This window comes from Triplophysa rosa, linkage group LG12, assembly GCF_024868665.1.
Source record: "Triplophysa rosa linkage group LG12, Trosa_1v2, whole genome shotgun sequence".
NCBI lineage: Eukaryota > Metazoa > Chordata > Actinopteri > Cypriniformes > Nemacheilidae > Triplophysa > Triplophysa rosa.
The window spans coordinates 12,697,611-12,723,361 of NC_079901.1; the positions used below are offsets into that span (position 1 = coordinate 12,697,611).

Consider the following 25,751-nt stretch of genomic DNA (forward strand, 5'->3'; position numbering starts at 1 on the left):
AGTCAATATAACCTTTCTCTCCACCACAGTTTACTTTTCTTCCTGATCTTGTACAGTATTTTTTAAAGATTCTTTACCAGGGTCTCAACAGAAACAGTTTTGGAGTGGGCTGGTTTATATGAGGTTGTTTTTAAATCACTCAGAAAGTGTCAGTCACTAATCATTTATTCATTTTGGAAAGCTAATAAATGATTGAGGAATGATCACCAGGTGTTTCCATTAAATACTTAATTGCCTACGCAATTAGATAAGGGATAACTGGTGACACTGTGTCACTCTGCACCTCGTCTAAAACCGGATTACAGGTCTTAAGGGAGAGACAGTCACTTAGACTGAGTGGTATCAATCCTGCTACATTCAGATAAGATGGTTCAAAATACACTTTTTTGGTTTCAGACTGGCCAGCAGTATACTAAGTCATAATTAATGATTCAGAAATGGTCTCAGTGTGGTTATCAGAATTAGAGATTATTTTGAAAGGCTTAAACCGTGAAATATGTAATTGAGTATTGTAAATTATGACCGGTTCAAACAGGTTTCTCAGACATCCTCATCTGTTTTGGGAATAAAACTGGTTGTGCCCTAACTGAGACATGTCAGGCTGCCTATGCAAACAGAGTCACTGCTTGCGTCTGAAATCAAAGATGGCTACTTTGCTAGCCAGAAACTCAGACTGCATCCAAGGGCACCTTAATGAAATGTCTAATGATTTCGAGGATGTCAAGCTTTAGAGATTGCTGTCAGTGAATGCATGACTATAGGGCAAAAGTGAAAATGTCAACCTTACCATGAAAAAATAAAGTTTTTACCAACAGTTTTTACTTTGGTAACAGCACAGATATTAACATTTGGTGGTTCAAATACCCATGTGAGATCTCTCTTCAAATTTGTAAAGCATTTGTTGTGTCATTTTCAGGATTGTCACATCCATAACGCTACATATTCCTCATAAATGGACACATGAAAATTAAAATAAAATAACTATTTTATGTTCTATAAAGAGGCATCCCTTCTCCATTCATAGGGTATTATTGCTTCAGGATTGTGCATTTTATTTCACAGAAATCCTACAAAGTTTATCGTCTCCCAAAAAACATCCTTTTTGTCACATCCATAACGCATGTTTATTTCCCTTTTTTAAAATAGAAAATTTGTTCATAGACTGACATTTTTTATGTTTAGACTCGATCAACAAGGGTTTAGTAAAATATAAACAGATGGTTCAATATATTTGTAACAAATTCATTCTCTGAGCATTTTTATGCCACGTCCAAAACGCAAAATGTCACGTCCATAACGTTGGAATTGCCCTATAGTTCTGTTTCATAGAAATTGAAGAAACAGTTTTGTAAAAGAAAGAAGCATCCACAGTGTTTACAATCCTTGGTGTAAATAACAATGTAAATGGCTTACCTCTATACATTAAAGGGATAGTTCACCCGAAAAATGAAAATGTTGACATAATTTACTCGCCCTCTTGTCATTTCAAGCCTGTATGACTTTTTTCTTCTATTATATGGACACAAAACCAATTCAAGTAAATGGGTACCGCTATTGTTCTGTTACCAACATTCTTCAAAATATCTTCTTTTGTGTTCTGCAGAAGAAAGAAAATCATACAGGTTTGGAAGGACAAGAAGGTCACTAAATGATAAAAGAATTTTCATTTGTGGGTGAACTCCCTTTAAAATAGATTAGGAACACAATGTATTTTAATCTTTTAAAATTGGATTTGTCTCTGTAAATTAAGTTAGGATAGGAAAAACGTATTTTAATCCTAAGAGGCTGTGCTTATCGTTATCTCTGTACATTAATAGGGGAAAAAGGGATTTTAATCTAAAAAAGGCACTTATTTCTGTACTTTAAAGATGGGGTAACACGCAGTTTCTGCAAATCTCATATTAATCTTGAGTACCTATACAGTAGTATTGCATACTTTGTATCTTCGAAAAGCATTTAGTTTGATCAAATTTATAAAAGAGAGATACAGCTGTACGATTATTTCTGGAAAAAGACGAGCTGCTGCTAACATTCATCACCGAAATGCAGTTAGCAAACAAACACAGCTAAACATCCGTCAGCCCAGTGAAGTGGCATTGATGGGCGTGCTGTTCTTTCGCTCGGTGAATGACGCGTGGGCCTGCTTTTCCGGGAGAATGGCCAATAAAAGGCAATATTAAAAAAAACTTTCCGAAACAAGTTGGAATGCTGGGGGAGTTTATCGAGCACAGAATTACTGCGTCATAGGTTCAACTCATTTTTTTACAAGATGACCATGCTAAGCATGAGAAGCCAGCAGTGTAAAGAAGTCAGAATGCATGAAATAGCATGTTACCCCATCTTTAAGCTGGGTGGCACTCCTTAACTTAGGTAAGGATGTCTTTGTTCAACAGCAATGCTGGCTAAATGTTATTTAGTAAGTATTGGCATTAGTGGAATGCACACCAGCAATGTGACCACGGGTTTTAAACACAATCAATAATGCAACCATCAGTTTCAGATCACGTAAACCTGCGGGCCATTCTCTTACACCCAATCTATCTTTTCCATATCTCTCTCTCATACACTGTGACACCATAGGATTAATCTTTTATGTAACTTCTGCTACACTAACTAGAAAGCAAATGCACAGGCATTATGTATCTCAATGACAATCGAATGCCTTCTGACAAACAGTTAAAGGTCTCTGTGGCCGTGGCATTTTACAGTCATCTCCTTTGTAGCTCATTACTATTTCAACATTATTAATGCTTTCTGTCACTCTTTTGACATTCAAGCCTCAATCAGACTACTGCGGTGTGAATTAGTGTGTGTTGTGTGTGTAAATTATTAACATACACGCTCTGACCATCTCACGGTAACCGAGATGTTCACACACACACGACACTCTAAATGAGTTCACCGCAGGCACGTTGCCACAGCAGCTCTGACAGAAATCCTTCCCCGCTGAGATCAGCGATCATACTGAAAGTGAAGGTATAGGTAACAGTAACAGTATCCTTCTACTTGTGTGCTAATGGCCTGTAGTGTGTATTATGGCAAACAGCAGTGGGTATTTGCCAGAGGTTATCAAAGTGCAAGGTGCTGTTTATACCAACTTTGACCAACAGGAGGCGCTCTAACTCTTAGTAGTCATGCTTAGTAAGTTAACTTGGTTGTGCATTGACGATAAGAGAACATGTGTATTTCACTCTTTTGCATTTGCATTGTTGTTTAATTAAATTGAGATATCCTCCACAATTCTGTTTATGTGCACTGTTGACAGTAAAAAGCAAAACGAAATCATACCATAACTATACATCTAATAAAAAATTGTAATGGTTAGAAAAAAATAAAATAAAATATGAGAGGAGTGCGCACAAAACATAAAAGTTAATTAACAAATGCCATCAAAGCTCAACTGAAATATACATATTGTAAAATGGAATCATAAATGTGCACTAAAAAATGATTGAAACCTCAATAAAACTACAGAGAAAATGACTTACAAGCTGTACTTAGACCATCTGTCTATTCTAAACCACCCAACATAAGAAATGGAAATAAGAAATAACTTAAATGTAAGTAAACAGTCAAATTTGTAGAATTATAGTGTAATATTGCAACAATGCAAAGTCCAGTTCACAGTTATTATAATAGAGGGGATGTGGTTAATGTCCATAGGTGTGGGTCAAGATGGGGGGAGCCTCAAGCAGCCTCACTGCTTGAGGGAACAGGTTGTGGGCCAGTCTGGTTGTTCTGGCCCGGATGGACGTGTACCTTCTACCTGAGAGCAGCAAGTGGAACAGTTGGTGAGGAGGTCCCGCAGGATGTTATAAACTCTCCTCAGACAGCGGGTGGTGTAGATGGTACTGATCTCAGGGAGAGTAGTCCCAGTAATTTTCGCCGCTGTATTTACCATCTGCTGGAGTGCCTGCTGGTCTGCCTTAGTGCAGCTGGAGAACCACACTAAAAGTCCATATGTTAAAATACTGCTGATGTCGGAGCCTGGTGGTCGAATAGTTCATGCTCCGACATATGGCGCCGGTGCGTCCCGGGTCCTTTCCCGACCCTGCCCCCTCTCTCTCATCCACTTCGCTTGCTGTCCTCTCTGGAGAATCTCTATCTGTCAAATAAAGGCAAAAACGCCAAAAATAAATCTTTAAAAAATAAAAATAAAAAACATTGCTGATGGCACAATTGTTGAAATTCACCACCAGCTGTTTTGGGATTTTGGCGCTCCTCAGTTTCCTCAAGTAGTAGAGGCGTTGTTGGGCCTTTCCTACCACCGAGGTAGTGTTAATGCCCCAGGATAGGTCCTCGGTCACAGTCACTCCCAGGAAATTAAAATTCGTCGCCCGCTCTACCCTCTCACTGCCAATAGAGAGTGGAAGGTGGTCGTACCCTTTTTTGCGGAAATCAACAATAATTTCCTTGGTCTTTTTAATGTTCAAGGCCAGGTTATTGCTATCACACCATGTTGCCAGATGTTGTACCTAGGTCCTGTATACTATCTCATTGTTGTTGCTGATTAGTCCAAGCACTGTGGTGTCGTCGGCAAATTTGACAGTGAGATTGGAAGGGGAAGAGGTGGAGCAATCATGTGTGATTGCTCACACAGAGAGTACAAAGCATAGGGCTTAGCACACACCCTTCTGGAGCCCCGGTGTTAGTAAGAAGGGTGGAGGAGATATACTTATCCATTCTTACTCTCTGTGTGTGATTTGTTAAGAAATCCACAATCCAATTGCATAGTGAGATGTTAAGTCCAAGATGCTGTAGTTTAGCTCGGAGTTTGTACGGCCGAATCGTATTATTGTATTGTATATTATTGGATTAAGATTAGTTTTACCTGCAATCTAGAGGTCTGGCCTAAATATGTTAAAAGGGGTTCCACATTTGTTTGCCCATGTACAACGCATACAGTATGAAACTGCACGACTCTCAATTTGGCATCAAAGGATTCCCTCTCTTTCTCTTCACTGGCCTGGTGTGACACTTTCCTACTGTCCAGTGTGTGTGTGTGTGTGTGAGAGAGAGAGAGAGAGAGAGAGAGAGAGAGAGGGAGAACAGACAGTGACTGCAGCCGTCAGGCCTGAGGGACAAGAGGAAGACAAAGCACAGATGAGAGCATATCTTTGATAGCGCCTGCGGTATTTATGCTGTTGTGAGTCAGGCAGGGAGCGAAGGGAAATATGTATCGCCCACTCACACACACATGCACACACACACACACACACACACACACACACACACACACACAGCCAGCCACTTTATTCTACCCCACTCTGCATTGCCGTGGCAACGTCACATTGAGCCTGCTACGTCCCTTTTTGACAGTACAATCTGTTTCACCCACTCTCTCCCTCATTCTACCTCTCGCTCGCTCGCTCGCTCGCTCGCTCACTCACTCACTCACACTCATACTCTCTCCCTTTCCCATGTACTCTTCTTCTATTTGTCAAACATGAACACGTCTTTGATATTTTGTGTCAGCACACTAAAGAGCTGCAGAGATTGATAGTTTAAGCCACATGCATGTAGATTTGTGTTCAATGTAATGTTTATATTTGTAAGTACTTTGAAACATGCAGGTAATGCAATTAAACATGCAATTTTTCCACAGTTAAGAGGGTAAAATGAAAATCAGGCCACTCTATGAGAGAAGAACATTTCCTGAGTGTTTCTAAGCATTGTTATGGAATAGTTTACCACAGTTTTACATTCTTTCTTCTGCAGAACACAAAAAGAAAATATTTTGATGAACTTTGGTGACCAACCAACATTGACTCTCGTTGACTTCCATTGTATGGACACAAAACTGCGGAGACATTTCTCAAAATATCTTCTTTTGTTTCCCACAGAAGATAGAGTCATATACAGGTTTTGAATGACATGAAGAACTATCCAGTCAATTGTTAAATACAGCTATAATCAATTGAACTGGTACAAAACAGATATGAACTGTTTGAAGGTCAGTTGATGGAAGTGAGTATTTTGGTAGACAAGGCTTTTTTGTGGGTGTTTGGGCATGGAAATTAAATTGTGCATTTGTCAGAATAAGTAAATTTAATGAGATGTAATTTTTAAAGGAAGTATCCCTTTAAGCTGCGACAGCAGAAAGTATTTTAGCATTGAAAATGCAACACTTTTACATATGTGTCATGATTCTTGGGTGAGGTGAGACACAGAGACAAGGAGAGTGGACCCAAATGCAGACAGCGGTTAAGGGGTTAACATGACATTTAATAACAAAGACAAAATACAAAACAAAAACCCAAGTGGGGGTAAACAACAAAACAGAGGAACAAGAACAAGACTAACTGAACTGACAAGACTAAACTAATAACACATCACATAGGGACACAATAAACTAGACTAACTAACATGACCAGAACTCACCCACACGACACAGTGCAACATAACAGTACAATGATCCGACACCAGACAGAGAACACAGGGGCATTAAATAGAGGGACAAATCAAAGGGGAACAGGTGTGGGGCATGAACTAATAAACAACCAATAACGAGAGATACAAAAGGGCGGGAACACAGACAAGGACCGGAGAGAGAATCGAAGGCCGACAGGGTCAAAATGACTCTCTCCACACATAACAAGGGATCCTGCCGTGATTCTGCTACAAGATCAAGAAAGACATGACACGACGAGGCAGAATCACGACAGAACCCCCGCCTTAAGGAGCGATATCCTGACGCTCCAAAAGGCACAAGCAAGACAAGACAATGACAAAAACCATAATACAAGACATGACAAAAACATGATACATAAAAAACCAAACACTGACATGGCGCCGGCTGGAATGCCGGCTGGACAGTACATAGCGCCGGCTGGATGGCAGGCTGGACAGTACATGGTGCCGGCTAGATGGCCGGCTGGACAGTACATGGCGCCGGCTGGATGGCCGGCTGGACGGTACATGGTGCCGGCTGGAAGGCCGGCTGGACAGGACATGGCACCGGCTCGACGGCCGGCTCGACTGTACATGGCGCCGGCTGGAAGGCCGGCTGGACAGGACATGGCGCCGGCTGGAAGGCCGGCTGGGAGACCAGCTATCCCCGGCTGGGCAGGCCTGGATGTCGACAGGACAGGATGTCGGCGGCTGGGCAGCGCTCTCTGGCAGCTGGGCAGCATCTCCGACGGCTGGGCAGCGCTCTCTGGCAGCTGGGCAGCAAACAAGGACAAACACACAAAAAACAGTCGACTCGACAGGCCTGGGCACCAGCTGGGAGGCTGGCAGGGATCTGCAGCGGGAACAGGACACCGGCGGCCTCAACCCTGGAGGGGAATCCGACGACCTCAACCCTGGAAGGGAGCCCGGCGGTCTCGATCCTGGACGGGGTTCCGGCAGTCTCGACCCCGGAAGGGAGTCCGGCGGTCCCGACTCTGGACTGGAGCCCGGCGGCCTCTACCCTCCAAGGGAGTCCGGCGGATTCAACCCTGGAAGGGAGTCCGGCGGCATCGACCCCTCCCGCTGAGATCCCTCTGTCTGCTGGGTCCAAAATGGTCGGATCATTCTGTCATGATTCTTGGGTGAGGTGAGACACAGTGACAAGGAGAGTGGACCCAAATGCAGACAGCGGTTAAGGGGTTAACATGACATTTAATAACAAAGACAAAATACAAAACAAAGACCCACGTGGGGGTAAACAACAAAACAGAGGAACAAGAACAAGACTAACTAAACTGACAAGACTAAACTAATAACACATCACATAGGGACACAATAAACTAGACTAACTAACTAACATGACCAGAACTCACCCACACGACACAGTGCAACATAACAGTACAATGATCCGACACCAGACAGAGAACACAGGGGCATTAAATAGAGGGACAAATCAAAGGGGAACAGGTGTGGGGCATGAACTAATAAACAACCAATAACGAGAGATACAAAAGGGCGGGAACACAGACAAGGACCGGAGAGAGCATCGAAGGCCGACAGGGTCAAAATGACTCTCTCCACACATAACAAGGGATCCTGCCGTGATTCTACCACAAGATCAAGAAAGACATGACACGACGAGGCAGAATCACGACAATATGTCTTGTCAGTGTGCGCTAGGCCAGTTCGTGATTTGTGACAAACTCACAGTTGAGTCTCTTTTGTGATGTGTTTTCCTGAATTCATTAATATAGGACATACACCAGCGGCGAATAAAAAAGCAAAGTCGGCAGCTCTGCTCTGAATGATGGACACACACACCGTGTCCCACCGATGTACGACACAGATTTTGCCTTGGGTGATACACCACTCCTATTCACTCTAATATGCACACACACTCAAACACACATTAAAATGTCACGCTAGTCGTTCCAGACGTATATTTCTTCATAATTACCTCAGTTATGAGCAGGTCAAGAAAGTCAAGCTTTCAGTAATATGACTGTCCTTTTCTCTCTGGCAAATAACATACAGACTTTCCCTATCATGTTCTTCCCCCTCATGAGATACTCTCATTAATTGTGCAAGATTACCACAAGTCTTATAAACAGAAGGTCACAAGAACGGTAGTGTGTTTTGTTGTGGTTGTTTGTTTTTGGCCTACAGCAGACACCTACACTTTGTGAATTGTCAATTTAACGGTGTTATATAACCTGTACTGTATAACAGAAATGTATACAAAATATAATGCACCAGTATTGTCTGAGGACTATGAAATGTTTGTCCAATCATCACATTAGATGCCTGTCAGCCTATGTATTTGCATAAATGTTTGCACCCTGTTGGCACGTAAACAAGCTTAGAAAACCGCTTAAGGTCCTAATATGATTAATAATAAGTTTACATTCATTGTTATGTGCTTTGAAGGGGTGGGAATTCTTTAGTCCCTCACGATTTTGCACAATGATTTGTTGCGAATAATCGAAAGCAAAACAAAAGTTTTTATTTACATAATATATGTGTATGTGTATAATAATTATGAATTGGTAATCGTTGTGCAACCCTACACGTTTCGATTCAGAAACGTTCACCCCGCCTTTAATACATTAACATTTAAAAATAGATTTTTTACATTCGTGAATAGATTCAGAATCATTCATGTCTGCATCGCGATGCATCTAAGAATTCTAAGAAAATTGTCATCATTTATTCACCCTCATGTTGTTGTAAACCTGTATGTGACTGTTTCTTCCTTGGAACACAAAAAAGAAATTTTGATTGTTTCAGGGGTTTTGTGTCCAACAGAAGTGAATAGGGCTTTAATGTGGTTGGGGCACCAACATTCCTCAAAATATCTTTTGCGTTCTGCAGAAGAAAGAAAGTCATACCGATTTGGATTGAAGATTTGGAGTAAATGTTGACAGAATTTTCATTTGTGGGCAAACTATCCCTTTAAAAAATCATGGCTTTGGAGAGAGTTCTGAAGGAAGTGTGGGATCTTTCACGCATTCAAAGCTAGCTTAGTATTGCTAGCCTTTACAAAACTGTCTACACAAGCTTTAAAACAACAAAAAGTTGCACAAGAGCTCTTATGGAGCAATGCTGGGGATGGTTTTGATTGGTTATACTGATAGATATCTTACACTTCGGTGGTAATACACAACTCAACCAATTCAAAAGATTTTCCCCCCTTTTTAGCTATTATCTTTCTGATTGCATTTCTGTAGTGTGTCCAGGTGTTGTTATAAACCTCTCTCCCATCTCTCTCTCTCTTTCTCTCTCTGTGCTACAGTACAGTGTGTTCCATTTACATTAATTACACCTCTCATTAGACTGTCTTTCGTACTCATTACTGCTTAAGCGTTGTGTGTGTGTGTGAATGCAGTGTTTGACTGATATGATGAGACTGTGTGTTTGTGGGATACGGATGACAGTCTCTCTGAATGCAAGCATGATGAGTGAATGAAATGTCTCAGTGGTTTTGTGTCTATGCTGTGGAAGTCATTAAGAGCTGATGTTGTTCGGTTTGCAATGTTCTTCAAAATATCTTCTTTTGTGTTTTGAGGAACGTCATACAGGTTTGAAATGACAAGAGGGTGAATAAATGAATGAATTTTCATTTTTAGGTTAAAGGTGGGGTAACCGATTTCCGAATTACGCTTTAGACAACTGAGTCAGGCCAAGTACCAAAACAACCTTGTAGCCAATCAGCAGTAAGGTGCACAGTGCACAGGACGGACATTAGCCGAGCAGAGCGCTGACGAAAGCGAAAGATGGGGGTAGGGGTGTGTTTGTTTTGGTGATTTGAACATCAACAACGGCTAAGAGAAATCGGACACCCCGCCTTTAACTACTCAACTCAACTTTATTTATATAGTGCTTTTTTACCATTTTCATTGTTACAAAGCAGCTGTACATAAGACATATTGACTATAAGCAAAACAATTAAAGTTATACCTGTAAAAACAAGAAAAAGGTGAAAACACACACTGTAAACCCGGATAAGTTGGCAATACTCAAACAACATTTTTGAGTTTTAGAGGTTCTTGGTTTAAGTAAGCAGAAATTTCAAATTTTGATTACTGTTAAGTTAAAGTTCTTACCAAATCTTAGCAAGTGCGACTTAAATATTTAATTTATCCTTCTTATGAAATTAAGTAGACAGAACTTAAACAAATGAGTACACCTAAATTGCATTTTTAAGTTAACTAAACTAAATTCTTTCAGTTTCTTTAAGTCTTAATATGCATAAATCAAATACCTTGACTTATGCAACCCAAAATGAGCAAGAAGAGACTGATCTCAGAATTGGCATTAGCACAGTCACTGCTCACTGGTAACATAACACGTTACAGGTCAAATGTAGCTTTGCAGAGCCTAAGCACATGCACCACTCTTCTAAACAATGGTAACCACAAAACTGAAAAATATGTCAAACTCTTCTAAATATCTAAGAGAAGTGAACATTAAACACTAACAAGTCTTTAACTTTACTAAAAACATAAAATAATCATATACATTTTGTATTTACTCTCCTAATGCAGTTTGACGCAAAGCATGCTGGGAATTGGAAATCCTTCTTGACCAATTGTGTTGAATTAACGTGTTTAAATTTAGTAAATTGAACAAGGAGCAAATCATTTTTTTGAGTTTTAGTCAAAACTTCAAGTTAATCAAAAATAATCATTATACTTTACTCAAAAGTAAAAAAAGTGTTTCAGGAACTTAAAATATTTAAGTAGAACATTTTATAAAATTAAGCTTACATTACTTAATCTGTTGATTATTTTGAACATTTGGGTTTACAGTGCAGAAGATAGACATACATACCCACAAACAAAACACTCCACACACACAATATGCACACGTACTAACACACATACAGACATAAACACACACATGGACGCACAGACACACGGATGCACACGCATGCACACACACACACACACACACACACACACACACACACACACACACACACACACACACACACACACAAAACACACACACACACACACAGCACGCACGCACACACACACACACGACACGCACCACGCACGCACAGTGAAAGCACACATTTAAGATAAAGGAGAGAGAAACACAGGTCAAATATTAAACAGACTATAAATTCCTATATGCAATATTAATTAAGTAAAACTTTAAAATTCTAAAGCAGCCCCCCCGGCAGGCAAATAGTGCAAAAACAGTATGCAAACGGTGGCGAGGAACCCAAAACTCCAATGGAGAAAAAAAACCTCAGGAGAACCCAGGCCCAACCAGGGGATTCCAGTTCCCCTCTGGCAAAAGCTGCTGCCTCTGCACAAGCTCACAGTGCTTGCACAACAAGGCTAAATAAAATAAATAAACTTATAATAAGGTAAATTATAGTTTAAGATTATCATTAATAATCTAATAGCATTTGAAATTTTGTAGTGAAGACGTGTCAAGTCGCCGCGTCCTTCTTTACACTCTATCATCTCAGCTCTTGTCAGGTCGCCACTTCCCATTCTCCCTCTACCATCAGGTCTGGGCATGAACTGCATCCTGCTCGCTGTGGTAACCTTGGAACAATAAGACAAGACTGGCTGAGAGTAGAGTACTGTTCTGCACTCTTTGATGCAACAAGTACATCAGTTGTTGTTGGAAGTGTTCCTGGTTCCGGTTGATCTAACTAATGCAGCCTAAACCCTCAGAGGATTTATATTATGGAAGTGTAGTGTATGCAAGATTAAAAAGATGCGTCTTTAGTCTAGATTTAAACTGACAGAGTGTGTCTGCCTCCCGGACAGTGCAGGGAAGACTATTCCAAAGTTTAGGCGCTAGATAGGAAAAGGATCTACCACCTGCACTTGATTTTGAAATTCTAGGTATTACCAACTGACAGGACGCCTGAGAGCTAATGCACGTGAAGGACTGTAATACAAGAGGAGTTCACTCAAGTACTGAGGAGCTAAACCATGTAGGGCTTTATAGGTAATAAGCAAGATTTTAAAGTTAACGCGATGCTTTATAGGTAACCAGTGCAAGGTTGACAGAACCGGGCTAATATGTTCATACTTTTTTGTACGTGTAAGAACTCGAGCTGCCGCGTTTTGGACCAATTGGAGTTTTTGTAATAAGCCTGCAGGGCAACCACCTAACAGTGCATTACAGTAGTCTAGTCTTGATGTCATGAATGCATGAATTAACTTCTCTGCATCTGACATTGACAGCATATGACGTAGTTTAGATATATTCTTAAGATGGAAAAACGCAATTTTACAGGTGTTGGCGACGTGGCTCTCAAATGACAGATTACTATCGAATAGAACGCCAAGATTCTTTGCTGACGACGAGGGTTTTATGGAACATCCGTCAATAGTTAAACAGTATTCTTGGTTGTTACTTATAGCAGTTTTCGGTCCAATAAGTAACACTTCCGTTTTGTCCGAGTTCAGTAATAAAAAGTTGTTACTCATCCAGTTTTTTATATCGACTATGCATTCCATTATTCGATGGAACTGCTGTGTTTCATGAGGCTTCGAGGAAATATAAAGTTGAGTATCATCAGCATAACAGTGAAAGCTAACTCCGTGTCGCTTTATTATATCTCCTAGAGGTAGCATGTATAATGCGAAGAGCAGAGGCCCTAAGACTGAGCCCTGTGGTTAACTATCGCAATACAGTTTCTATGTATTTTTTTACACTGCCATTGTATGTAATACATTTTTTTAGATGAATTCTTTGGTGATTCTGCCTTCATAGTTGGCAAAAAACAGCTAAAACAATACTAAACAATAAACAGACAAGAAATAACATTGCGTTCTGTCTCCATTTTATGATGGAGTTTTTGTTTTGTGTAGGGGATTTGCTGTAATAGTAATCCGACTGTATTGCCATGCAACTGGAAAGCAAATATAGCATGAACTTACAGAGAGTGTAACCTTCAGACTGTGTGCATGTGCTCTTCATTTCACTCAACAGTTCACCGTAGCCAAGAAAAAACAATCTGCTGCCAACAGCAATTCCAGATAACCAATCAACTGTCAAAGAGCTATTTTGCCTTTATTTGACTTGTGTTGTTGTAATGCCATTGTCAAACATTTTCATGGTTGCCTCCAGCAATTCCATTAGCCTGTTTTTAATCTTTCATTTTAAACTTGCAATGCTGTATCTTGCTCACGGAAAGATTTTTATCTTAAAAATGCCAGATATGTCTGGCCACAGACGTGAGACTTTAAGAAATAAACGTGCATTGAATTTCTGTTTTCAAATATCAGATAGATTCAGCCATAAGTTAGCAGTAATTCCCTGCTTACTGCATTGACTTTCTCTGTATAACAATGCTGTTTGCTAGCAAACGTTAGATGTCCTCTGTTAGAGAACAAAGAGAAGGATTGTGTTTACAGAAACAGTAACATTAAAGAGTGGGTGAGAGAGAGAGAGAGAGAGAGAGAGAGAGAGAGAGAGAGAGAGAGAGAGAGAGCGAGAGAGAGAGCGAGAGAGAGAGCGAGAGAGAGAGCGAGAGAGAGAGCGAGAGAGAGAGAGTAGCAAAGGAAATGGTCTCAGGGGAGAGGTGATGAAGTTATGCAAGGTCAAAAAACAGGTCATTGCTCCCAAGGCAATGTATTCTATTTTGTGAATGTCTTTCTCTTTTCTATACTTTTCACAAACCACTGGTTTTCATTACTGCAAAGGATCACAATTTTGATTGTGGTTCAATCCAACAAAACTCAAACATATTTTCCCCAGAAATATAAACAGGCACTTTAAGTTACCGCCTGTTTCTCTAGGTTGCCGTGGTCATGTAAAATAAGTACTGCATATGGTATTTTTAACTTATGGCATCTGCCACATAGCTTAGAAGAACATGGCTACATTGGTGTTCTTTTTGATTGAATGCTTATGAGAAGATTATGAGAAAACAATTTACAATCATATCCATCCCTCCACAATTATATAAAGGCCTTATATCATGTCATTTCACATAAATAACATAATCATCTTTATTAAAGATTAATTACAGATTTTATAAAACTGGTAACATTTTCACTACAAAAATTATCATTTGAGTTGTTATAGATATACTTTGGGGAAAAAATATATAAAATATATTTATAGACGTATATGTTTATGTGTACATATGTACAACATTTGAAGAGTTTGGTTCCAAAACTCTATAAATCCATTTGGATTAATTTGAGTAAAAATGTGTTTTCTTTACAAAGAAAGTGTCAAGATGAAAACCACTATTTCCCTTTCTGTCGGTCTCTCGACGTTGTGTCGAACCGACAGAATGGGGTTTGTCTTGAGAACCTATCATCTTCTGAGTATTTAGAAAAGGCCAATGAAAATTGGCGAATGAAATCTGCATGCCGGACTCCTCCCCGGATGTCCGGGTATAAGAGGGAAGCCGGCGTGCTCATTCATTCACATTTTGTTCTTCAGAGCCTACGCATCTGATGAGCTTCTCTACGGTCTTTGGTGATCATTTTTCTGCTGGAATCTACGACGTGGACAGTGGACGGTCCCTTCCTGCAGTGACTCTCCCCTGGGCGTCTCGGCAGTTCCGGAGGTGTTTGAGCAAATTTCCTTTCTAAAAGAGCAAATTTCTCCAGCGTGGCATGTCCCGCTGTTCTCATGGGTGCAACACACTCATCGAGGAGGGGGACGGACACGATGCCTGCTTCCAGTACGCTGGGGCAGATGTTGTGGATACGTACTGCAGGCGGTGACGATTCAGACGTTGCGTCACAGGTGGCTGTGTTCCCACGGGACTCAGCAAACACCTCGTTTGCTCCCCATTCCATGGCGGCAGGACTACGGCCCTGCCGTCCGCTATGGCAAGCAGCGAGGGTGATATGAGGATTACTGTGAGCAATAATCCGCCAGCCACTGGCTCACGGACCGTTCGCACCTCGTCTCGCTCGTCTGACCGTTCCCCAGGAGACGGTCCCACCGTCTTATTCCTCAATCACATATTCGGACACGATGCGTGATGATGAGATGTCTCTTGCAGCATCGGGGGGTGACGTACTGCCATCCGACTCGATTCCTGCCATGCACGATTCCTCGGGCTCCCTCCCTCGGGGGGTCGAGCCCGAGAAGAAGCGGACGTCGAAATGTCAGCCGAGGCGCTCGCGGCTGGCTACATGGCGCCTCGGGTTTGAGCGCGGCTCTAAGCCGCGCCTGTCCCCAGTGCCATGTTTACCGGAAGTGCATGAGGAACTTAGTAAGACCTGGAACGCCCCCTTTCCGGCACGTTTCACGTCAAACAAAGTTCTGTCACCCTCTCTTCCCTCGAGGTTGAGACAGCTAGAGGATATGTCGATGTCCCCCAGGTGGTGCCGCCATGGTGCACTCGTGCCCATAGGCGGCGGCCACCTGGGGGGGGGGCTCGACCTAGACTCCCGTCCAAAACATGTGGGGTCTCGGCATCTCTGGTGTCGAGAGCTTACATTGCGGCGGACCAAGCTGCCTCCTCTCTCCACGCTATGGCTCCTGCCAGGACAGGGCGTTGAGAGAGCTCCTCGAGGGTAAGACCGACCCAGCGCTTATGCAGGAACTCTGCGCCGCCACCGACCTCGCTCTATGGGCGACCAAGGTGACCGCGCGGGCCCTGGGTCGGACGATGTCCACACTTGATGAGTAGCAGATGAGTAACGCGGAGAAGGTCCGCTTTCTCGACGCACCCGTCTCGCAAGGGGGGGGCTGGTTGGTGATACTGTCGTGCCGCAGTTCTCGACAGTAAAGAAGCAGTCCTCCGTGCCGCAACTCGGCCGCCGAGTCCCGTGCACCATCTGCTTCCCAGCAGCCCTGGTCCTCTTCGACGCCCTCCAGCTCTGGCGCCCTCCACTCAGGCGGCCCCCCCTGGAGGAGACAGCGAAGAGGAGACCATCGCCCCATCAGCAGCCACGGCGAAGCGGCCCTCATGGGAAGACCTCAGGGGGATCGAGGCTACCATTGGGCCAGACCCCAGCCACATCGCTGGGAAATCGGATAGGGACGGATCCTGCCCCGTCTCTCCATCTGCTGGGGGGGCTAGCGCCCACTTACTCTCAAAAAAGAGAGTTTCCGCTCTCTCTGGGTTATCACAGCCGCTCCCACCCTCTGCACGATGGTGAACGGCAAACTCGACGTTGCGTCACGGCGAAGCGCAATGTCGAGTATAAACACCAGCCCTCAGCACTCTCAGTCAGTGCGTTGAGCTGCGCAGTTGCCAGGCAGGAAAAGCAGCAGAGCCGATCTCCTCCCCGGGGGACCTCCCCCGGCAAGGAATCCGTACTGCTAGCCATCGAACCACCCCCCGGACGGGGGGACGATGAAAAAGATCTAACCTTTAGTCCCCCTGTTACATTTCTGGGAGCCTGGGCTTCCCAGACTGTCAGGCTGGCTAGGGAAGACGATCCGTCTCGGCTACGCGATCCAGTTCGACTCACGCCCGCCAAGTTTCAGGGCATCCGTTATACCTCAGTCAGAGGCTAGGATGCTCCCGTACTTCGGGCCGAGGTCGCCACCCTTCTGGCGAAGGGAGTGATCGAGCCCGTCTCACCAGCCGAGATGGTACTTCATTGTCCCCAAGAAAGGTGGGGGGCTGCGCCCTCTCTTGGGTCTGTGTGTTCTGAACAGGCACCTACACAATAGCTGCCTTTCAGGATGATCACGCAGAAGCGCATCCTGACGTCCGTCAGGTGTCAGGACTGGTTCATGGCAATCGACCTGAAGGACGCGTACTTCATGTCTCTATCCTCCCCTCAGGGAAGGAGGTGTGCGGGTACTAAACTATCTCGACGACTGGCTCATCTTGGCTCACTCTCGAGATATGTTGTGTACACACAGGGACCTGGTGCTCCGGCACCTAGATCGGTTGGGGCTACAGGTCAACTGAGAAAAGAGCAAGCTCTCCCCGGTGCAGAGCATCCTCTTTCTCGGTATGGAACTCGACTCTGTCCCCATGACGGCGCGACTGACTTCAGAGTGCGCCCAGTCAGTGTTGAACTGTCTGAAGCTTTCAGGCAGTCAGCGGTCCCCCTGAAACTTTTTCAGAGGCTCCTGGGATACATGGCATCCTCGGTGGGGGTGGTCCCCCTCGGGTCGATGCACATGCGACCGCTCCACTGGCTACAGAGTCAGGTTCCTTGGAGAGCATGGCACACCGGCAGCAGGCGTATGGTCATCATGCTTTTCTGCCGACACACCCTAACCCCCTGGTCTCCCATGACCTTCTTGCGGACAGGGTTGGGGTTGCAGGGTTGGGGTGCCGTGTGCAACGGGCACGCAGTGTCGGGGCGGTGGACGGGCCCCCGCCTGCGTTGGCATTTCTACTGCCTAGAGTTGTTGGTTGTGCTACTTGCATTGAGGAGGCTACTACCTCTCGTGCAGGGCAAGTACGTGCTGGTCCGGTCGGACAGCACAGCTGCTGTGGCGTATATCATTTGGTGGCATTCGCTCACGGCAGCTAACATGACTCGCCCGGCGCCTCCTCCTCTGGAGTCAGCAGGTGATTAGTTCCCTGCGAGCCACACACATCCCAGGCATCCTGAACCAGACAGCCGATGTGCTCTCTCGTCAGTCGACGCCTCGCGGAGAGTGGCGACTCCATCCCCGCGCAGTCCGGCTCATTTGGGAGCAGTTCGGTCAGGCACAGGTGGTCCTGTTGCCTCCCCGGACTCCACCCATTGTCCGCTTTGGTACTCCCTGTCCGAGGCTCCCCTCGGCACGGATGCCCTTGCGCACAGCTGGCCGCGGGACAAGCGGAAGTACGCCTTCCCCCCAGTGAGCCTCATTGCACAGGTCCTGTGCAAGGCCAGGGAAGAGAAGCATCAAGTGGTACTAGTTACGCCCCATTGGCCTAACCAGGACTTGGTTCTCGGAGCTAAGGCTCTGACAACAACTCCCACCCTGGCCGCTCCCCCTGGCGAAGATCCTGCTTCCCCAGGGGAAGGGGCACGTTACGGCATCCCAGGCAGAACCTGGTCTCCATGTCTGGACGGGATGAGGATTGTGTCCAGTACGTGCACTGTGTCTCTAGTTGGACCGCACGCAGAGCCCAGAAGCTCTGAGCAGCTCTTTGTCTGTTTCGGAGGTCAGCAGAAGGGAGGGCTGTCTCCAAACAGAGGCTGGCGCACTGGATCGTGGATGCCGTCGTTATGGCATACCGATCTCAATTCGCCCCTGCCCGTTGGGAGTGAGGCACACTCCTCATGGGCACTGGCTCAGGGCGCCTCTCTAGCAGACATCTGCAGAGCTGCGGGTTGGGCTATGCCCAACGACTCCGTGAGGTTCTAATACCTACGCGCAGAACCGGTGTCAGCCCGCATCCTGCAGGGCAATGTGTAGGACCGGCAGCCGGTAGGGCGTACGCCTGCGAAAGCCCTTCCCCCTTCCTTTAGGGGGATCAGCGGCTATTACGCCTCCCCTCTTTCCCCCACTGGGTAAAGAACAGGCATTTTATCCATCACTAGCACCTTCCTCGAGGCAGGCTGGGCAGAGCAGCCCTGCCCCCTTAGGCCGGGGAACAGTTGAGTTATCTCCCACATAGCTCTAAACGGACCTAGTTCCAGACGTGGTAACCCCCCCTCAGTGGGCTGTTCCGTCTGATGTATCCTCATGAATGATTCCCACCTCGGCAACCCATGACCTCCCTAGGTGGACTCCCACCTTGCGGTTAACTCCTGCAGTCCGCACATTTTCCCATGAGTTCTCCCCTGATGGTGAGACCATGTGGTGTCTCCACTAAATCCTCCCTACGGTAGGTAGTGGTCTCTGCAGCGTTTTTCCCCCAGGGGGAATAATGCTTACCCAGTGGCCCTTACGGTGCTGGGCGGCTTCTCGCTGTTTAGAGAACTAGGCCTCCGCCCGTGACGGCCGGTGGCAGGGGCTTCCCAACTTTTTGGTAAAGCTCTGGGTCCCCCTTCCTCTCCACTGGATGGTCATAATTTCGCGTTAGCGCCTACGTCTGACTCGCCCAGGCCAGTCAACGTCGCTCCGCTAGAGATTGTGACGCGGCTCAGTGCTGTGGCGTCTTCCATAGGAACCCCATTCTGTCGGTTCGACACAACGTCGAGAGACCGACAGAAAGGGAACGTCTTGGTTACGGATGTAACCTCGGTTCCCTGATGGAGGGAACGAGACGTTGTGTCCCTCATGCCACAACACTGGCCGCCCACCCCAGCGGTCGGGGGAGGATGCTTAAGGCTCCTCAGACCAAAGGTGAATGAATGAGCACGCCGGCTTCCCTCTTATACCCGGACATCCGGGGAGGAGTCCGGCATGCAAATTTCATTCGCCAATTTTCATTGGCCTTTTCTAAATACTCAGAAGATGATAGGTTCTCAAGACAAACCTCTTTCTGTCGGTTCGACACAACGTCTCGTTCCCTCCATCAGGGAACTGAGGTTACATCCGTAACCAAGACGTTTCAGTTTCAAAGTTTCACATAGCATCTTTAGGTTCTAGTAACATAAAAAATTCAAATCCAGATTTTGATTTTAAAAGATTTATTATAAAAACGGATCATTTTTCCCCCAAAATGCAATAAATCCATAACATTTTTTTTAAATGCAATAAATCCATTAAATCAATATAAAAGTTATTTTTCATATTGAAACTGTTGAAAATACACAACAAAGTGAGTTGATCCACATATGACAGCCTCTGAACTCAATACAATACTAATCTTACATACAGGAGGCACTGGACTAAAAATATATTCAATCAGTCATAGCTCCTAAAATGAATTCAACGGGTCATCTTTTTAATGCTATAAATTAGTGCCTCATCTTCTTAATCTCCTCACGTAAATGATTAGATTTCGATGGCTTACGTTTCTTCCCCACCGCAGAAACCAGCACAGGTTCATAAATGCCGTCAAAATTATTACTTTTTTTGTTTGTTTGTTGAACGCAAAGTACAAAGTAGATCAGGGAAATTAGGAGCCGACCGTATTCAGAGCGCCGCCATTACTGTTTACAATGCGTGGAATGGTGTGCTGTGATTGGTTGAGCAGATATATCGCTGACTGTGAGTAAGTGAGACTGGCGTATAATGCGGTTCGGAAAGAAAGGGAGAAAACACGACACAATAACACGGCGGATATCGCATTTTGCGTAAAATTAAAAAGTGACTTTTCAATACCGACCTGATACAATACTGATTTTGGCGGAAACTCATTTTTTTAAAAATGGCGTTTATCGCGTTTTGGAACCGAAGTCTTCATTTACTACAAACAGTTATGCTTTTAATTTTCCAGAAACCGTAAGAACTCGAATTCCACGAAACCTACGAAAGAACACAAACACACTTTTCCTAGACAGCATTTTATGCTCAGATATGACATAAAAGAAGGTGAGATGCTTTTAATTGTTTAATATGGTGTCAGGAGTTGAAACATGATAAGATGTGTGAGTGTGTAAATGCTGAATAGAAGAAGAGTATTTGCCAAGAAATGGGCTTAATTGCTCACCTCTCATCGTTTTTCATGGAGTTAAACGTTCGTGCATGTCCTACGGCAAAGTTAAAGTGTTAGTGTTTGTGTGAATAAACGGGTTAGACGATCACACAGTGCTGTTGAGTGAGTGTTTCTCCTTCCGCCCGCACAGTGGGGAGCTGAGAGAGATGCTGCCTGCTCTTTTGTTTTTACCTCATTTTACAGTGTCAGGGTCCGAACGTGCTTTTTGAGGCGTACACACAAAAAGCAAACATAACCTGGTCGCTCTTCAAATGTGTTTGCTTGTGTGGTTGTAAGGTTTTTCTGGTTAAATTGCATGTGACACAACTATAGCAAATGCTATCTGTTTTAACCCTTTGATGCTCAGCTGGTTGAGACTGTGCGAGAATTCAGGGCTGACTGAATGACTGTAAGAACTTTCAGAAATAAACCGAATGGGTTTCCTCATTCATTCTTAAATTAAGGTGACCACCACATGATGTTGGCATGCAGAAGTGTAAAAGTGAATACTGTTTTATTGATATATGTGTGCGATATACAGTAAAAGTATTTTGACATCACTGTATGATATCAAAGTGTAGGAATTTCAGTGCATTAGATATCAGACAAAAGCCCCATGCTAAATATAGGGTAGAGCAAATTCCAGTGAGAACATCATTGGTCAAGGTCTATGTGAAGCTTCCCTGCTTTGTTTCTGCTTTTTTTTACCCCATAAGTATGTTTATTTTATTAATACACACTTATGGCAAATAATTAAAAAGTTTGTTCCTTTCCCTCGGTTGTATTTCCAAAGGACAAACCTGCCAGTCAACCCTTACTCAAAGAGAGAGAAAGATCTTCTGCTGTGTCCCTGATACATTTACTCAAGGCTGTCTATTGCCTTGCGTAGTAATTATCATCATTGTCACACAGGTACTGATGCGAATCAAAGGCTATTGTGAGATGAATATAATCGGCACAAACATTCAGAGAGTTGACATCCCCATGCCACTCAGAAAGACTCATCAGACACGAGGGTACATGCTCCACTGCTACTGTATATCAGTATTTATAGTGCTCTAGTTAGTGCAGTACAGTACAGTCTTCTGCAGAACACAAAAGAAGATATTTTGAAGAATGTTGTTAATCGGCACCCATTGACTTGCATTAGGTTTGGGTCCATACAATAGAGGTGAATGGGTCGCGCCATTGTTCGGTTACCAATATCTTCTTTTGTGTTCTGCGGAAGAAAGTCATATAGGTTTGAAATGACAAGAGGGTCAGTAAATGACGAAAGATTTTTACATTTTTGGTTGAACTATCACTTTAATGCATAAAAATAGTACTAAATTAGTACAAAATTAACTTTAAGATGACACATATTGTAAACTCAGGCAAACACTTTGGGTTTTTGATTTTGGCCAGAACATATTCTGTATGTTTAGTTAGTATACTGTACTCTTAGATTTTACATTTACATTTAAACATGCACATATTTATTTAAAAAAATTGAAAAGGTCCTGCAAAACAGAGGAGAAATGAAGAGAATCCTGTGCAGTTATTGTTCTGTGATCAGTGGGCGGCAAAAATTGGATCTGAGAAATAAGATGAGCTGTGATAGCGTTCCGTTCGTATGCTAATCACAGTAAGTTTTAACAGTTAGCACACAGTGTAAATCTTAAGTGAAAATTACATAGCCATAAAACTGATTTTATAGCTGCTACTGAGAAAAAAATGACCCTTTTACGAGAGCATTTTATTGCAAACATGTTCCTCTCTCTACGGTTGCCATAGACACGGCTCGATACCACGTTTTATACCATTATCTCCTAGAGCTTCCTGGTTTAATGAGCAACTTTGCGCAAATGGTGGGAATCATAAAATGTCCACTACTCCTTTGATCAATATTGATTCAAGACCCAAGCTTAAAGATTTAATGGATAGCGTGTGAAATCGACACTGCGGTGTGTGATCTAGTATTGATCTGTAATATCTTTGTTTCTGGTTATAAGAGAGTTGGAGGTTGTGGTCGAGGGGCTGATGGTAGGAGGTATTTTATTTAGCGCAGTAAGAAACCAAGAGTTGAGGAATATATTTCTGGAAATTCTCTCTGTTCATTCTCAGAACTGGCATAAATCTCATTTCATAGTGTCAGGATGCTAACAGGCTCAGAAATAACAGTTTCATTCTGAGTTGATACTTTGACTCCCTAAAGAACCAGTTCTGCATGCATCTCTTCAAGCTGCGCAGTTTTAAAGTTTAAAGGGGAGAGGTGTTTTAAATGACAAAATTGAAGATTATATTAGTAAAACCCAATTTGTGGCGTTTGCACTTTGCAAAGTACATAATAGGCTAAATACCCTGATTTGGTGGTTCATTTAGTTCAGAGGTGGGTAACGAACTACATTTACTTGAGAACTGTACTTAAGTACACTTTTTGAGTATTTGTACTAAAGTATTACTTTTTCTGTTTACTTTTTACTGTACTTCACTACATTTGAATGACAAATATCTCACTTTTCATGGCACAAAAAAATGATTTCCTTGGCCGACCCTCCCCTCGCTCCCACCTTTGGGAGAGACTATTGTCAGTTGCTTCTAATATGACACACCTGAATCAACTCACCAGGTGTATTAATTATGGAGACAGTCACAACATTTTGGGAGAAGGCCAATGAGTTCAGTTGTGTATACTTTTCCCATATCTGATTTACGTATTATAAGCAAAAAAAGTAATTACAGTGTTATCCGATTAATCGATTAATCGAAAAAATAATCGCCCAACTAATTGATTATCAAAATAATCGTTAGTTGCAGCCCTACCCCAAATTATTTCTAAACATAAAATTACACATTCACTTTTAAAGAGCCTCCATGTGCTTCTGGTGCGCTTCATCTGCTTCACATATTTCGACAGCTTTTCATTTAGCATTTTTTGTTTACAGGCTTAGCATTGAAAACGTGTTGATTACGTACGTGTGTACACAGGTGTGAGAAAACGTACACGCGTTGTGTGTAGAGACCAAATGCTCTACAGCAGTGCAGCGAGATTCACTGGGAAAGAAACAGAGCGAGGGAGGTAGCGAGAGAGAGAGGGAGAGAGAGCGAGAGAGAGAGAGAGAGAGAGAGAGAGTGCTTAAACAGACGTGGACGTCTGCCTGCTGCTCATTCCCTCAGTGCTGTAGCAGAGATGAAGCATCAGTGCTGAGCTCACCACAATACAGATCTGTAGAGAAAAGAAGAAAGGAAAGAAAAGTACGCAAAAGAAAAAGAAGCAATGAGTGAATGCAGGTGTGTGAGAGAGCAATAGTGTGTTAGAGGTGGACTTCAGAAGAGATGACAGAAGTGTGGATTTATGCTTGAAGATGACATTGTGTCGTGTCCGGTCTTGACATCACTCCCTCCTTTCCTCCACCTCTCCCCCCTCCCCCTCAGCAGGCGGGCTTTTTGTGGCTGACCATGCGAGGATCCTCTCAGTGCTGTGGGATCTCCTCATCTTCTCCGGGTAGTCCTGCTCGCTGACCCCAGCTTTGACTTTTGCCTTTGACTCGTGGAGCAAAACAAGGAGCGAAGCAACTTTTGGACTGTGTAGACGGCTCCTTTTTCCTCACGCTCAATAATTGATGCGGTTTCTCTGTTGCCGGCGTGACAGCATCCACTGGAAGAGACCGGTGAGGTAGTTTGGAATCGTGACCTCCACATGATCTCCCAGCGAGTCCTCTTTTGAGTTTCAGACTGCATTGATCTTTCTCATCCTCGAGTGCCAGCATGCAGGTCTCCATCGCGTGCACAGACCACAATCTGAAAGGTCGCAATGGGGACCACGGAAAACAGAACGCCACCAGTCCCAACGTGGTGAACGCGGCACGCGCAAAGTTCCGCACCGTTGCCATCATCGCCCGGAGCTTTGGCTCTTTTACCCCCCGTAACCACATCTCCCTCAAAGAGTCCACTGGCAAGCTGACTGGCATGAAGTACCGGTACGTCTTTCTCTGCCTCCGTATCTATCCCACACGTTAAACACTTTCTTTCTCACTTTCCATTTCTCTCAAGTCCATTTCTTTCCTGTTCTAAAGGACACTTTCGCCTCTGGCTCTGTCTTTCAGTTAAATGTTGTAGAACTGTTCTGAGGTCAGCTCTAAGAGTCTCAGTGCTGTAGTAAAGGTCTTATGTGATGGGAAAGCTTGAGATGATTTGTGGGCACTTCAGGTGATATATTTGTCACCTTACTGTAACTTGAGGTTGTGTTTTATACTGTTGTTAATAGATCAGTGTTAGTTTGTCTGCTTAAGCTATGTTCCCTCTCTGATATTCTTGTACTTTTTGCTGTTCTAGTTGATTTTTACTTTTGGTGGATGATAGTGTGCATTCATGCATTTGTGTATAAGACTGGTGTCCGTTCTTAAATGCAATAGCGTGAAACAATTCTAAATGCAAATGTGTGAATAACATTCGTGTCTCTCACCCGAAGTCCTGAATCATGAAGTTCAGATTAGCTTTAAACATGCACAATTACTTTTGAACCCTCAACAAATGTATTAGAGATGATAAAGGATGATAAATTGTTAACAATATACTATACTTGCACACCTCTGCAAGCCATGCAGCTTTAAAGTTTGTATTCTTTGTATTGCGTCAAGAGGTCAGTTTGGGACATTTAAAACCTCTGTTGATCGAACATCTTTTTGCTATTAATATATATCTCACCAGGCTTCAACTTTGGTACACAATGGAAAATGTGAATGAATGTGAATGAAAGACATGAAGTAGCATGCATTTTATTGTCAGTATAGCAGTGGGATCATCAATTAATAAATTCATTAAACAGCATTCATAACCCATTTCATTTACATGGTACAAAGTCTTTCTAAATTTTACATTTCACATAATGTATTAAAGAATAATCAGTGAGATAACAAAATGAGGCAGGGCTTGATTATTTTCAATAGGAATT

The 25,751-nt window shown here is 43.6% G+C and overlaps 1 protein-coding gene across 3 annotated transcripts in view; it reads left to right on the forward strand.

The window, feature by feature from the left end:
- Positions 1-25,751, forward strand: part of kcnab1a (potassium voltage-gated channel subfamily A regulatory beta subunit 1a) — a 106,215-nt gene that overhangs the window by 16,333 nt on the left and 64,131 nt on the right. The window contains exon 1 of one of the 3 annotated variants that reach the window (XM_057347961.1): positions 23,877-24,777. The exons of the other annotated variants lie outside the window; for them this stretch is intronic. Within the exon in view, the coding sequence (XP_057203944.1) occupies positions 24,566-24,777 (212 nt within the window). The 5' untranslated portion in view covers positions 23,877-24,565. Of the gene's footprint in view, positions 1-23,876; positions 24,778-25,751 lie in introns of those variants that run through there. 3 annotated transcript variants of the gene reach the window in all.